This window comes from Mus caroli, chromosome 3, assembly GCF_900094665.2.
Source record: "Mus caroli chromosome 3, CAROLI_EIJ_v1.1, whole genome shotgun sequence".
NCBI lineage: Eukaryota > Metazoa > Chordata > Mammalia > Rodentia > Muridae > Mus > Mus caroli.
Genome location: NC_034572.1, coordinates 47768275 through 47784717, shown reverse-complemented (window position 1 = coordinate 47784717; position 16443 = coordinate 47768275). Strand labels below are relative to the sequence as shown.

The 16443-nt window shown below is 39.1% G+C and overlaps 1 protein-coding gene across 3 annotated transcripts in view; it reads right to left on the bottom strand.

Annotated features, from left to right (window-relative positions):
- The window catches only part of Trpc4 (transient receptor potential cation channel subfamily C member 4), a 161784-nt gene that overhangs the window by 113798 nt on the left and 31543 nt on the right, over positions 1-16443 (bottom strand). For 2 of the 3 annotated variants that reach the window (XM_029475582.1, XM_029475583.1), the window contains exon 2: positions 7714-8118. In XM_029475582.1, coding sequence (XP_029331442.1) covers positions 7714-8091 — 378 coding nt within the window. In that variant the 5' untranslated portion in view covers positions 8092-8118. The remainder of the gene's footprint in view (positions 1-7713; positions 8119-16443) is intronic. The other variant, XM_021157250.1, reaches the window with a different exon arrangement.

Here is a 16443-nt window from a genome sequence, read left to right as displayed (position 1 = left end):
CATGATGAAGGAAGGGCAGCGAGGTGAGTTGAGAGGGCATGTTCAAGTCAGTGGTGGTTCATTCAGGCAACAGTGTAGACTTTTCTGATTCCTACCTCTGCTATTTTAAATGCACTCAGTTACATCCAATGGCTCATCTTTAGTGCTATAATTAGTGAAGAAGTTCAACAAGCAAATTCTCACAGAAATATGTGTGTAGACTTAATTATGACTTGTAGAATGGATTTACTTTTGCTTGTGTATTTCCATGTGTATCTTCATGTATGTTTGCCAGTGTACATGCTGATGCCTGGGGCAGCTAGAAGGCAGTGTCAGAACACATGAGCTAGAGGTACAGAGGGCTGTCAGCCATCAGGTATGCTTGTTGGGAATGGAACTTGAGTAGCCAGTTTTCTTAATCACTGAGCCATCACTACAGCCCTAATCACAATATTTGTCATAGGTTTCAGAACCTTAATAATACATGACCTCCCCAAAGCTTTTCATCAGAGGCTCTGTATGATAGACTATGTTCCGAGGAACAATTAGCATCTTTTGATGGACATTTTAATTAAACTAAGTATAGTGAGTCTAAAGTGTTTCGTGAATGTGATTATCTAGTGCATTTCAAACAGCATCCAAGTGAAGGGGCTTCCACTGTCTGTGTTCTTATAAAACATTGTGCAGGTTCACGTTCAAATCTCTACAACGATTTGATCAGTAGGACTGTCGAGCTCTTCCTTGCTGTGAGAAAGTTAAGGCTCAAGTAACTTTGGGATTTTCCTGATCCTGAAGACAGGAATTCTACCCAGGATTTTCCCTTCTAAGCTCTTGGGACATGTTCTTAACAAACGCCTTCCAACCCAAGAATGACTTGCTTTCTGTGCCAAGAAACAGATACTGTTTCTCCAGGAGATGTACTAGGTAAGAGAAGTGGCTCCACACTGGTGGAGTCTTTCTTTCTGGAACATGTGTTTGCTTTTCACCTGATGTTTTTCAGAACCAGTCAGAGGTTTCGCTCTGTGGCCTCCCGACATATCTGATGCATTTTGCTTTGATGCCAGCTGTGTTGTGGTGTGCTAACAGGGTGGCGCAAGAGAGCACATCCCCTAGGGATTATGTGTAACTGCTGGCCTTCACATGGCCAAGGAGGCTACCCACATATGAGCAAGAACAGCTAATTGGCTAAAACTACCTTATCATATTAACAGTGTTTCGAAGGGCCACGCGTTAATATGATTTCACGTGAGGCTACGCACGTCTTTCATGGTTGCCATTCACCAGCTGACTAAATGGTCTTTGCTCCGTGCTATAATAGCTTTAAAATTCCCTGCTGTGGATTAATAAAACTCAATTTTTTTTCAGATCTTCAAAGTACTTGTTAATATTGGCTACATTGCATTATAAAACAACAAGAACAAAAATCAAATTGGGAGATGGTTAGCTATTTAACTCTAGAGTCACATTAAGAGAATATTGTACAGTATTTTTATTGATCACTTTAAATCAGTTTAAATAAAGCAGAATTGTTGACTGTTGATATCATTAGATTTCAAAGTGGGATAAACATTTTGAAGCCATGGGAAAGAATACTTTTTTGTGTATTTGTAAGACAGGGTCTCACTCTGAAGCCCAGGCTAGCCCTGAACCCACAGTGATCTTCCTACCTTGGCATCTCAAGAGCCAGGGTTATCTTGGCATATCACTACATGCCTAGCTTGGGGAATGACATCTGTACCCCTCATTATTTATTTTTCTCCTGTTAATCTTTTCTCTTGCCTGCTGTGAATTTTAATAGTAGCTGATCATGGATTCATGGCTCTTTGGGCTCATTTACTGTACTGATAGCAGGCAGATTCACACTGTGTGCTCACTGCTGATATCCCAGACTTGACCTAAGGCGGGGTTTCAGGTGAACAGTGAAGGACAGTCATAGTTTTCATTATGCCAATGAATCCATTCCTAGTAAAGGAACCCCAATAAATCTTTCCAGAGTTTCTGATTCTTGAAACAGAAAGCAAATGGCGACAATATAAAATATTGTATCGGTTTAAAGAACAGGTCTACATTCAGAACCCAGGGATATATTTACTAAATATCCACAGACAGTGAAAGGGTTATCTAGTTCTAGTTATTGGTATTTTTTTTTCTAGGACATATTTTTGAATTAACATGCTAATGCCAGAATTCCATTTCACGCTCTTTGATTTTTCTGATTTCATAACAGTTAAATGTTTCTAAAGCTTCGGAATTGTATTATAAAGACGATTGATATTATAAAGATCATTGAGACTGTAAGCCCATCCCCATATGCACTGGCATGGAAAGAAAAGAGCAAACTGTGCTCACCCAGAGCTGGTTCCCGATTTTCAAGTACGAACAGAGAAGTCATATGTATTTCGGGGTAAACTGTAAGACAATCTGGGTTAATTGATCTATATGTATCTGCAGGAAGGCAGAAACAATGGTCTGGCATAGTGATAGTAGTATTATTATATTGGCATCACAGGTAAATTTGTAAAAATAAAAAATGTAAGTATTATTGGACTTTAGAAAGCTAGTGGGGTGAAGAAAACATGGTCACAGGACCACAGCTCAGGGAGATGCAGAATTCTCAAATCAAGAGTGGAGAAGTGAGCCAGAGGGCAGCCTTCTGTCAGTCACTTCTTGGCCTTCCCCTGTACTTCACAAATTCTAGTGACTATTGTCCAGATGCTATGGCCATGGCAGAGTACAGAGGGCCACAGTTAATATTTATTGGGAAGCCAGACTTAAAATGGCATCATAATATTTAAAACAATTATGCATAATACATAGAACCAGAACATTTTAAAAATATGTCCATTCTGTACCTTAAATTAGAAAGATTAATGATTCTAATGTCTTCTATCCAAATTGATGCTGTGGCTAGAACCAGGCCAGCTAGGTGAGTAGCTTTTTCAAGGAGTCAGAGGTCTCAAGCCTGATGATTCCTGGCTTTGCCACTTGGGAAATGTCACTCAAGATGAATCCTTTCATTCCTCACCACTGGGAGGAACAAGGGTGTCTACCTTCATAAGACGGAGGAAACATTCCCAAGAGATAACAAATAAACTACTTAGCCAGGCTACTATAGCTAACATCAGCAGCAGCAGGCAACGCTGCATTACAAATGTTTCAGACAGGCCAAGTACAAGGCATTCTATGAAGCCCCTTCCATTTTCTTCTTTTTGATGTAAAGTACTGGATTAGATGCCTTCATGATCTGCCCCAGTTAGAGAGTCCTTGAATTGTTTAAGTTTTAGAATCAATGTGTCTTCAACCTAAATACTCCAGGATCTCACTGCTGAACTAATTAATAATATCATTCTGAGGACTTTATGGGATTAACAAGAATCTCCTAAAAACCAGGTTAGCACCATATAGTTTAACACACGACACAGACAAATGCATGCAATCTATGAATTTCAGCCTCCCATAGTCACAGCTCCTCTAGGGTTGTGTCCAGACCAGTGTCAGCCTCTTCTGGGAACTTGCTTACTTCTATATAAATTTCAGGGTGTCATTTCAAAGCTGCTGTGTCAGGAACAGCAGGTGGGGACCGGCAGCTCATCGGGCCCATCCTGTGAGTCTGAGGATGCTAAAAGTGCTGAAGCATTGGTGTAAATGAAGAGTGGGAAAGTCCATCCGGCCTCTGGAAAAACACTTACTGGGGCAAATGCAGCTGTTATTGATCTGGCCTCTGAAGACATCTAGGAGGCATGTCAACCAAAAATAGTTCAAATTCAAGTAACCAATCAACTGACTAAAAAAAACAAGGATGAACACTCATCCTTGTCTACTGTCTCTAGGGAAGAGAGGTACCATGAAGGATGCAGAGTTCAGAAAAACAAACATACAAAGGATACCAGTATTAGAATGCTAGCAAGAGAGCTGCCCCTGTGAGGATACACAATGTGCCACCTTCACACAGGTGTGGAGAACCACAGGTTGTCTGTGCCCTCATTAAACCCAAGACAACAACTATTGTTTTTTTCGTGGCCCCTTGGTATTGCAAACTTTATATGCCCCAGTACAGGGGAACACCAAGGCCAAGAAGTGGAAGTGGGTGGGTAGGGAAGCAGGGCGGGGGGAGGGTATAGGAAACTTTCAGGATAGCATTTGAAATGTATATAAAGAAAATATCTAATAAAAAAATTAAAAAGAAAAGAAATACTTTCAAAAACCTCGACATACTGAGGCCTGGTCTATGAAGACCTACATTAAATACAGAAGGAGGTTTATGACTATCTTTGACTTAGCTAGAGAAACTGAACCCTTTCATTAGAAGCCACACCGAGAAGAGTCACTTGATGTGCTGCAAATCCATAAATACTTCAAGACGATTAGGGCTTAGCCATGCGAAGCTGTGGGAACTACGGAGATCCGGGCACTTGTTTGCTTTCCTTTCTCTCATGTATCTACTCACCCAGACCCCATTAGACCTCCATTTCCAATTAACTCTGAAGTATCAATAGCTATTCACAACAAAATATAACCAATCTGGTCCCTTAGGCCTTTTCTCATAGAGTCTCTTTTAGCCAGTGGTCTTATAATTTCCCAAGGCATTAAACCAAGCATCAGTACCTTTTCCCTATATATGTCTCCTGCTCACTTGCATCCTCTACCCTGTAACAGAATGGTTTTGTTTTTAAATGAAATCCAGTGATTTTATCTTCATAAAGATGACAGAATGCTTTTTCTTTCATCTTTTCTGTTGTGACCATAGTGGGTTTTCCCCGTTCATTCTCCCTAGCTAGAGCTTAACACCTTTGAGAATAGGAATTGCTTTTCTCTTTAGGCTCCAGCCCAAGACCTACCAGGCTAAACCAGCAGAAATTACTCCCTGGTGAGTGTAATTAAGAAGTACACCAATTCATTTCAAGTCTCCCAGTGCTCATAACTGGTGAGTGTCACCAAACACCTTATCTTTTCCAGAGGAAAAATATGTAGCATGTGACAAATTTGTAAAATAATAATATGTCAATAGCGCACACATATTTCAGGATCTTAGGGATTTGCTAATAACTGGTTTTTAATCATTTTATCTTAGAACCCCTTCCTTAGCCTTCACTTTAAGTTACATTTATCAAATCTAGTAGATTATTACAGTTTTCATGCCTTGATACTTTGTCCCAGTGACATCAGCATTAGTATTGATGTGTTTTAGAATTTGTGGATAAATATGTATATATACATCTGGAATTCTGTGGAATACCCCAACACACAAAATTATTTCAATAATTGCAAGGGTTGACTAAAAATCTACACTTATTCTTAAAAGGTCCAGTTAAAAATATAATTTGTTTCCAGCATCACAAGATGTATGAAAAGTAGCATTCCAACGGATGTTTTCCATGTCTAAAAGATGTGCTACCTAATGAAATCACACATACACAGCCAAACACTATTGGGGTTGCGCACAGCTCTTGTCACATCCTTTATGGACTTTTATGGACTGAACTCTGTATGTTCATCCTGCCAAAGCCTCATTTCTATTATTCAGTAGAGCAGGCACTCTAAGATAGTCTGGGATTGTTCTTAAAGGAATGAACAAGTTCAAATCAAAAAGGACAGTTTTCCCTTAATATCCTATGCCAACGTAGAGTTCTAGAATGCACAAATAGAAAAGGGATTCTTGGCCAGAAGCCTCATGTGACAGACATCTTCCAGAAGCACATGGCCTGGGAGGCTTCACAGTCTTGGCAGACTGCAAACCTTCACTACTTTCTATTAATAATCAGGGTCCAAGTGCCTGAAAGGAGCCAGGACCTACTTGGGAGATGAGGACTTAGCTCAGAAGTTGAATGTTTTTCAACAAACACTCTTATCATAGAAGGTACCTTCTCCAGACACCAGATTTCTCCAGTTTGCACAAATGACAGTGTCTAAAGAGACACTGAAGAACTCTCTAGAAAACAAACTGATGAGTCTCTTCAGTGACACATGAAAAAAATACATTAAATGCCAATTTTGTCCTACAGGCTTCTGGCCGTCTATAGTGGTCTACATGGAAGACTTAGCACCTGAGCTATGGCTACGTAAGCAAAGCTACAAGGGAATATACAATATAGTGTGTTGCTAGCAGAACATGTAGATGCTTTGGGACTATGATTACAGGCACAAATGTAAAGCCCAAAGGTGTCTAAGGGTAGCATCTTGGGTCTTCAATGTTCTCTAGAAGCTCTTGTACTGAAGCTTTGGCCCCAGGGTATTAGTGTTCAAAGGTCAATTTTTTGGGACCTGATTGAGGCTTTCATCACATGAATGCATTATTTTAGTACTGGATTCTTAGATTTGTGGGCTACAGGAAACGACGGAAACTCTTGTAGGTAGCACCCAGTTGGACAACTATAGGCTATAATCTTTGAACTGTGAGAATCTATCTTTACTCCCCTAAGCTAGTCACTTTTCAAGGCTGTAACACAGTGATGTAACTCAACCACTAAGAGAGCAGGACCTCAGCTTGTACCCATTAGTCCAGACTCCTACTTTCTCCATCTGGGCAACAGAAGCATCTTAGTGGTGTAACACTGGGGTCAGTTAAGTATCTTTAGGTGTTACTATAATTTTATGCCCCAATCTAGGTTTGCTCAAGTTCCCAAGGGTCAATGTAAACTTGATCCTACCAAGTTGAACAAAGTAAGAAGGTAGTCCACAACTGTATATGAAACCAAACAAAGCTGGCCAAGCAATATGATTTCTTTAAAGTGTTAGTTTATCAAAGTTTTTGTTCAGGGAAGAAGAAGTGAATGAGGGTAAGATTTGAGAAAGAACCATCAGCTACAGCATCTCAGAACTGGAAGAGATACTCAGCCACAGTGTTCAATCTACTAACTCTGAAGAGCTTGGTAAAATAATCAAAGGCAGTGGAGTAGCCATAGCACAGTTTGGATATGTGATTCCTCATACACTATCATTTTCAGACACAGAAAACTATCTATTATCAAGCAGGCAGAAGGTTCTAGAAGTGGAATGGACACACCTTCCATGATTGCATTTTGAAGGATGGATTTTGGAGCCACGGTAGCATCTGCAATGGCTTTGCGATTAACCCACCATTAACTTTAATGCAAGAAAGTAGAGTGGCCAATGTCTGGGCAACAGTATCTAACAGAGGGAAGGGCAGTATCAAAGCAAAAGATCCAGACAGATGAAAAGATTCCTTGCTTGTTCCCATCAACAGTCACTCCATTTCTATGGAGGTAAATAAACAAGGAGAGAGAAAGCAAGACACACGGCACTGAACTTACATCTATTTTCTTTTCATAGCAATCAAGTGCCGCCACATGTCTGCCATTGGTAAATATGTTGCAGTTCTGCTAAGGGAAAATTTAAGCTTCTTTCTAGCAATCACTTACACTTTCTTAAGTATGAATTTGCAAGTAGCCTTGAGTGTGTTAACAGACAATATCAAAATAATTAGCTGGTTGTGTTTGCTTTTATGGGAAGATGCAGCAACCCACAACATGCAAGGAGGTTAAATAGAGAAACAATCCAACAAATTACGGTTTGATAGTTCAGAATGTTAAAATGAAATGAAAGACCGAAGGAAAATCTCTCTCTCTCTCTCTCTCTCTCTCTCTCTCTCTCTCTCTCTCTCTCTCTCACACACACACACACACACACACACACACACACACACACACAGTGTTTACAAATCTAAAGAAACTTCCTATGGGCAAAATAAATTGAAAACAACACACTCACACCCACCTGCTTCTCTCCACTTGGCTTTTTGTGGTTCAGCAGTAGCTCCACGGCTCCAACCACCTCTTTTCTGATGGCGTGAAGCAGCGCATCGCCTACGTAGACATTGAAACTCAACAATAGTTCAATAAGCTCCAGGTTCTCATTTTCAATGGCAATGAGGAGGGCAGTCCTTCCAAGGGGGTCGATGCAGTTAATGTTGATTTTAAAATAAATCTCAGCTTCCTCCAGAGACTTCTTGACACTTGCATAGTCCCCCTTCTCCACGGCATTCAAGTAGGCTTTCTCTGATGGTGAGAGTTCAGACTCTGCTCTGACAATCCTCAGTGGGATGCGGTCTCTGTAGGGGGCGTTGACATTTCTTTTGTAATAGAACTGAGCCATGCTTCAGGCCATGCTAGTCCATCATCTCTAGAAGCATACAGAGAAAGCAGAGTGTGAGCACTTGCATGCCAATTAAATCAGGCATCATGCATGCTATCAAGCGCACAATCATTATCGACAACAATAGTGTCTCTATTGATGAGTAAACGATGCTTTTCTTAGGTAACAAAAATAGATATCTACTCAGCTGCCTAGAACACAGAACTTAAAATTTCTTTTGAAAAAATATTTAATTATTTGCATGTATGTGTGCACCTGTGACAGTTTATGTACAGCATACACACGCAGGTGCTCACAGAGGTCAGAAGAGAGCACACGATTCTCTGGAACTAGAGTTACTAACTGTTATGAGGTACCATGTGGGTTCTGGGAGCTGAACTCAGGGTCTTTGTAAGAGAAGTCAATGCTATTAACCACTGAGCCATCTATCTCTGCAAGCCCAACAACATCCAATCTAACAGTAGAAAAATATCTTAAAATTTTAAAGTAACATTTAGCTGAGAATTCAGCTGGAGTCTTTGAGAAATTATTTTCAGATATACATATTTATACACACATATGAATATACATATATATGCATGTATATGCATATTTATGTATGTATACACACACACATATGCAAAGCATGTTAAAAATTAGAAGTGATGTGTTTACGGTCCCATCAGGAAAGTTCAAATACACCATTCACTGTAAGATTTGCTGATCCTGAAGCTGATGTGGCAGTTGTAGAGTCCTATCATGGTAGAAAAAAACTTCTCATTTGTATGTAGTCTGTTCTTAACATTAACAAGTATTCACATTGAAGTTAGTGTGAATTAATGGAACTAGTGTCAATGAAATAACATATTGAGTTTAATGAATGTAAATTTTTTTCTGTTTGTGAGTTCAATGAGGGAGAAATAATGTATACTGATGATATTAATTATCATGAGACTATGCAAATCAACCTAGAAAAAAAAAACAAAACAGAAACAATGCCCTATGAAAATGTATTTCCCAGTTCCTCCAGCTCCATGAGATGACTATCCTACAATGTAGGGAACGTTTCCTTTGAAAAAAAATTATTTTTATTTGGAAGTCACAGTAAAGATTGCCTGAAGCTGAGAAAATAAAATAATTGCACATGAAAATAAGCTACTGGAAGCAGTACTGTTTAAGCAAAAAAATCTAGTGTGCTAAAGTCTCAGGAAAAAATATATTTTACATATAAATTCTGTACTGAAGTTTTCTGCATCTCATATCTATTACTTCAACTATTCTCTGAAAACATGAGGGTCTATGTCTATAGTGTCTAAAACTAAAATAAATGGGTCCTATAAACCCCTTGCATATTCCTATGAATTGGTGTTTGCAAGCCTAATGGATGTCTGAGTAAGTGGGCCGGGTATGTAGAGTGCTTTAACTGTAGATTAAACAGACTTTGCACTAACAAATGTGACCATATTTTAAAAGATTTATATTTTAGTTTTTAATGTTTTGTATCTGTGCATGACTGTGTGTGGTTATGTGCTCAAGCGTATATGTGCCTACAGAGTCGGACCTAGAGTTATGAGTGTTTGTGTGTCACACCCCGCCCCCATGGGTCCTGGGAGCTGAATTCATTCGGGTCCTCTGGAAGAGTAGGAAGCAATTTTAACTGCTGATCCATCTCTCCACCCCCAAATATGACCATGTTTAATAGCTTTCAACTTGAGAAACTAAATTGTTTAGCTAAAGCGTCTTTCTGTTGGTGAGTTCAGTGATCATATAATTACGTTTCAACCTTTGGCCTCCAGATTATTTATCATGAATTCTCCAATGTCTAGGTATATGAATTAATAATTAAGACCATTATTTCATAATCTGCAGCTGTTCAGTGTGTTGTAATTGACATTTTCTTCAGGTGTCTTCATAGACTAGTTAGACTTGAGTATGCCACATCTATTAATATTAGACACACAAATTAGTTAAGTAAAGTCGGAGTATAATTTAATTATTCTGAGGATATTTTGACTCATTTTGGAAGAGAAGAATCATTTCTGTTATGTAAGGACAAGGATGCTTTAATATTCTTTGAGTATAATGAAAACATTGACAAATCAAAGTTCTGATGATACTACTATCTTTTAAGGATCTGATCTTGAATCCCCATTTAAGCACTATTACTACAAGTTCTTATAAGTAACTATGAGCATAAGTTACTATTAAAATATTGTCTTTTAAGGAGGAGGGAAGAAATTTCTGCAGGGCTTGAAGTTAGCATCCAAAACACCTGGGAGAGATGCCACAGACCTCACATACTAATTCTGCATGGACTACAGCATGAATGTTTCCTACTGGTGACACTTAGCATTTCGGTTCTATTTTTATAGTATATAAACTTCTGCTATCTCATTTTGTCCTTATATACAATACTTAAGAAAATATACATTTTCTTTATGTTCTTGGGCTTGATGTTTCTTACTAAATCATATATTTTGCCTGAGAAAGTAGTCATAGGCAAAACAAAGATACACATAAATTACATACACATGAATTATGTAAAAATTTGTAGAAACAACAATTCATCTGGATTGGGAATTGGTCAAAAAAATAGAAAATAATTTCCATTTATTTTTCTTAATAATAATACTAACAATGCCATCAAATAAAGAATCAGGGTCTACATTTACTTCTCATTTACAAAATATAAATAAGATGCCAATGGAGAGAACATTAGGTGTTAGTGAACTGGGAGAGAAGGACAGAAGAAGAAAAAATTGTTTTAATTAAAATTTATTTCACTGGATCCAGTTAACTCCCATAAACAGAACGCATTCTGATGTATTTTAAAGTGATACTATCCTGAATGATACTGTATTTCAGAGATAAAGTGATGTTGGATACATAAGAAAATCTGTTTGTATATCCATAGGAGGAGGAAAACAACCCAGAACAAAGAACAGGTGAGAAGATATGAATCAAACAGAAGGCTTAGAAAAGCCTTCCATCTTTCAAGCTCTTGGATTTAAAAAGAGAAAGATAACATACATGAAAAGATGCTGAGCATGCTTGAAATACAATTAAAATTTATATAGATCCGATAAAGTTCAAATATTTAAAGTGGGATATCGACTCACAGAAGTGGAGCATAGCTCTGCTAGCTCTGCGGCTAACGCCTTTAAGAACAAGGAGATTGAGTAAGTTTGCAGCCCAGAAACCTGGCCTTGTTGTTACTTGAGGTGCAGTGTGTAGACACAGGAGCAGTGGAAGGAGCAGATAAGGCTGATGGGGCTCCTAGGCAGACACACTTATCAGCAATGGCAGACCTGCCACTCAACGATGGGAAGTCAGTAAAAGAACAGAGCATTGAGAGCAGAAAATACCTTAACCAAAAACATCGAATAAAAGCCTGGTACAGAATCACATCTCCAAAATAAGGTTTTAGGAGCAAAAGAAAATCCTCTCCACCAAGAGTACAGAAATTCGAGATCTACCTTCCTTCCCTCCCTCCCTCCCTCCCTCCCTCTCCCCTTCCCTCCTTCCCCTCCCTTCCTTCTTTTCTTTCTGGCCCTTTATAATTGAAACAACTCATCACACCAGCTTTCAAAGAATTAGCAGATGAGGACTAATAGTCAAAAACTTAAATCTTGCCATATGAGCTTTGACATTCATTTTTCTTAAGTATGTTGGGGGAGTTAAGAAGAAAATAGAGTTGTGGTTTGACATCGACATGAAAAACATTTACAACCGTAGGTAAGCAGCAAACTCTAGGATCTGCTTTGCTCTGCTGTGGAATCATCAGAGAAGGTGAATTACGAATACGACTTAGGAAATTGATAGATATCTTCATTTCCAGTAAGTATTGCAAAGGGCAACATGAATACCCACCACTGACATGTATGTTTACATGTGTGGTCCTGTGCTTCAAGGAAAAAGCCAGCCTTGAGCCCACAGGCATGGGGAGCTACTTCACATACTTAAGAATTTGTTATGAAATAGCAGCAGCAATAAAAAAAAATGCACTTTACTAACTAAAATATTATGACATCTGAGGATTTTAAAGAGAGAAATAAAGATTATACTTATTTTTAAACTTGAAGACTCTTAGGATGTAATAGGGACCAAACTTGAAGCCAAACATTGAATGCAGTTTTATTCCATGCATGGAGAAATGCAGTGGAGACGTTATAGTTACTTAGCTGCCTTTTTGCCTCGACAGTCTTAGGGATACAGCCCTAATCAGAAATAGATGAAACAAAGGCTAGACTCCACCCTGAGAGTTAAAACATATTCATCAACATCCTTTTCCCCTCGAGATGCAAAGAAGTTCTCTTTCATTTTGCTCCAGCAGTAAATCCTGCTGTTTCCACCCATTTTTGTTCCTAAATCCTTACGGTCACTTTTCTCTGCTGCCCTGGCTTCTAGAGCATACATCTCTAATGCTCCATCTTCATCATCAACATGACTCTCCACTGGGCCCTTGTCTGCTTATATAATGTTCAAATGTTGACATGGCCACCACTATTCTTCACTCTATTGATACCCTTATTTTTGTCCTGTTCTATTCATTTAAAAATTCCCATGAAATGCAAACTTATACTATAAAATACACTATAAAGTGCGTGCGTGCACACACACACACACACACACACCATAATATCCACTAATTTCTGGGTCTGGGTTGCACAGTGGGTAGCCAGTAGTCAACCATATGTAGCCATCTGCTCATAAATGAATGTAAGCAGCCACATTTCCTCTCAGTAGCATCCCTCTCTGTAACATCAGCGTACTTTATTAGTTTATCTACTTGACTCCTACCTTTTAGATGGACCTTGCTAATAATGTCACTGATGCCCATACTAGTATGGGCATGCTCTGTCTATAAGATGCCTGCTTGGTTATTTCACTGTGCCACTGTTAATCCCTGGAAGGCCAATTTCACTAACAGAAAACCCCTCATTTATTAAGGCTTCCCCTCGACCCAGTTTTGAAGACTGCCCATAGCAAACCCTGTTTTTGCACTGACAAGAATGCCAAATTACTCGGCCACTGTGACCCCTGCATGCTTCTTTTCCCTATATGACGATCGTTCTTCCCTTTGAGCCTGTTGCAACGCCTGCCAAGTTAGAAAACATTAACCTCAACCTCTGAGAATCCTCATCCTTTCCCTCTTACAGCATGGCAATGTGACCCTTTCTTTGAATGTGTGCCTTACAAACCTTGTAGATTCCTGAAATGTAGGTTTGTCTAAAACGGGCATAGAGATTGCCATGCATAGCTTTGCATCAGGGCCCTACGTTTACTGACTCAGAGAACTGCCCTGTATGTCTTTAAAGCTATATCTCTGCCATTTTAAATAGTAAAATGCAATTAAGTGGTCAAATGACTTTAACCATTTGCCTACAGTTGGTTTAGCACTGTCTGTCAGCAACTAGGAAGCAGTCTGCGCGACATACTTCTTTTCTAAATGTATTGTTCTTCTCCACATGTTTTTCTCTCAAGCTCTTGCTAGTTACCTTCAGAAGTATAATTGTGATGCATAAATTAAGATGCATGTAATTCCTAACTCTAGAAGATGTCTCTCATCTCCATGGCCTAAACATGTGGCTGTTTAGGGAGTAAGATATTCTCCACTTGTTGATCCTTGGAGAGGAATATGGGGACAGAAGGAGAAAGGAAAAATACAATAGGACATAATGTGAATATTATATTCAAAAGTAGAACTAATGCACTAAATAACAGAAAACTAGGATGTGTGAGTTCATCTCTAAAAAAGAAAAATACAAGAAGATAGGAGGAAAACTTTGAGAATAATAAATGATTACGGAATGATGAATTCTACCATGGAGAGAAAAGACTCAAGCAAAGCAGTGACTGAGTTTAGGAAAGCTGGAAGTCTAATCTTCTGATAAGAGATGGAAGTTAACAGGAAGTGAGATTAGAAATCGAGTGACGTGATTACAGAAGGGGATGCAAAAGGGATGACTGACGTGATGGAGAGTGGACTGACACTTTCATAGTTATTACAGAAGTCAGCCATGTTCAAATAAGATCTAAGTGGGCAAGAATCTACACACAGGGTACATAAGGACAACTTCCTGTCGACAGAACCGTTAAAAGGGGAGCCAGGTCTCTGTAAGACCTTCAGCAACTTGCTTGATCAGGGATAGGCATGTTCGTACTAGTCAGCTCTTTGTGCAGAGAAACACTGCCCAGGAAATGAAGACTATAAAATAATAAATATCAGTGTTTTATTGTTCATGCAAATTCATTCTTGCATATCTGTGTATCTGAGATAGAATTCTCCTTACCTATGCAAACAACTCCCCTGCTAAATAACTATTGGCTTTTGGTTTTTGTTTTTTTTTTTTTTCAATATTTTCATCTTGTTAAATTCTCAACCCTAGATTATTATGTTACAAATTTCACAGTCCCAATCACTGGTAGATTTTTGTTTTGTTTTTAATCAATTTGACACAAATTGGAGTTCTGAGAAGAAGAAACACAGTTGAAAAAACACCTCCATAAAACTGGCATGTAGAACCAGGCGTGGCGCTACATGCCTTTAATCCTAGCACTCGGGAGGCAGAGGCAGGCAGATTTCTGAGTTCGAGGCCAGTCTGGTCTACAAAGTGAGCTCCAGGACAGCCAGGGCTATACAGAGAAACCCTGTCTCAAAACAAAACAAAACAAAACAAAAAACAAAAACAAAACAAAACAAAAAAAACAAAAAACAAAACAAAACAAAACAAAAAACTGGCATGTAGACAAGTCTGCATGGCATTTTCTTAATGATTGATGTGGGAGAGCCCAGCTCATTGTGGATGGTGCCACCCCTGGAAAGGTGGTCCTGGGTTGTTAAAGAGAGCAGCTTGAGCAAGCCCTGAAGGGCATGCAATGTTTCTCCAAGCCTCTGCCTCTGTTCCTGCCTCCAGGTTCCTCCCTCAATCAACCATGATTCATAATACGAAATAAACCAAATCAATCCTTCCCTCCCCAAGCTGCTTTGGGTCAGTGTTTTATCACAATAATACAAACCCTTACGAAGGGCACTTCCCCCAGTGCCTTGCAAGTTCTGCCTTACACTGTCTGCACGCAGGCAAGAACTGGTGTACATATTTTGCTCTGACAACTCCTTGGTTATTATAAATTTTCAAGTCCTGCTCTCCCTTACTTCCCTGAGTTCTAATTAGCAGTTTTGCTTTATTTGGAGATTGGATGTCAATGTTCTGTGGAATCCCAGGCATGAAACGGCTGAACATTCAAGTTGATGTCTGAAATCTTAACAGCAACTTTTAGAAGCAAAGCTGTAATTTGATTTTCTACAAAAAATGAAGAGGGAGAAACTTTTTAAATACAATTTTCCATTTTATTAAAACCATTAAAATATGGAAAGATAAATTTATTCTCATGCATATAGAGGTTGGTCGACTCTTGCTTGAAGACCACAGAATGGAGTTCACTTCAGGGGGAAGGGTGAACGAGGAAGGTAAAATAATTTCCTATCATTTAAAGTCAGGATACTTTTGATGCTAGACACTGTCATATTGTTAAAAAGACAATGTCTGGTATGAGATTGCATCTTCTATGTATGTCAGGGAAGCTGCATCCACAAAATTGCAACAACATGGTCAACTCCTCAAGACCTGCACAGTGACAATAGCATTCAATATGCCAACATGGATTGGGAAAAATCTCACAAGACCCCACCCCTAGATGAAGAGCTTCAGACACTCCATGGTTTCTGAAGCAGGGATAATCAACCTTCTCCAAGAACAAGAGCTTAATAGGCTAACCAGACCCAAGTGGTCAGCCCTCAATGCATACAAACAACTCTAAATGGGCTCAATGGACTGCGTGTGTGTGTGTGTGTGTGTGTGTAACTAGAAGAGGGTCATCAATTTGGAAGAGAGTAGGAGGACACAGGAAGAGTAGGAGGGACGTGTAAATGACATCAATGTAGTCCTCATGTATGAAATTCTGAAAAAAAAATTAAAATTAAAAAAGAAAAGCACTTACATGTAATGTCCAATGAATATCTCTTAAGGGTTAAATATTGACTATCTATATCTAAAAATTTGTACACTAGACAATGACAATCCACAGTGAACAAGAGCAGACTTACATTCCCAGGGTTTATGGCTCTTGGGAGGAGCTCACAGAAACGCTAAGCACAGCCAATATAAATTTTGGCATGAGTTTTAGCGAAAAGAAATGGTGAGATGAAATAGAAAACTATGGCCAGGTGGTGGCGGCACACGCCTTTAATCCCAGCACTTGGGAGGCAGAGGCAGGCATATTTCTGAGTTCGAGGCCAGCCTGGTCTACAAAGTGAGTTCCAGGGCAGCCAGGAAATTGAGAAACCCTGTCTCAAACACACACACACACACA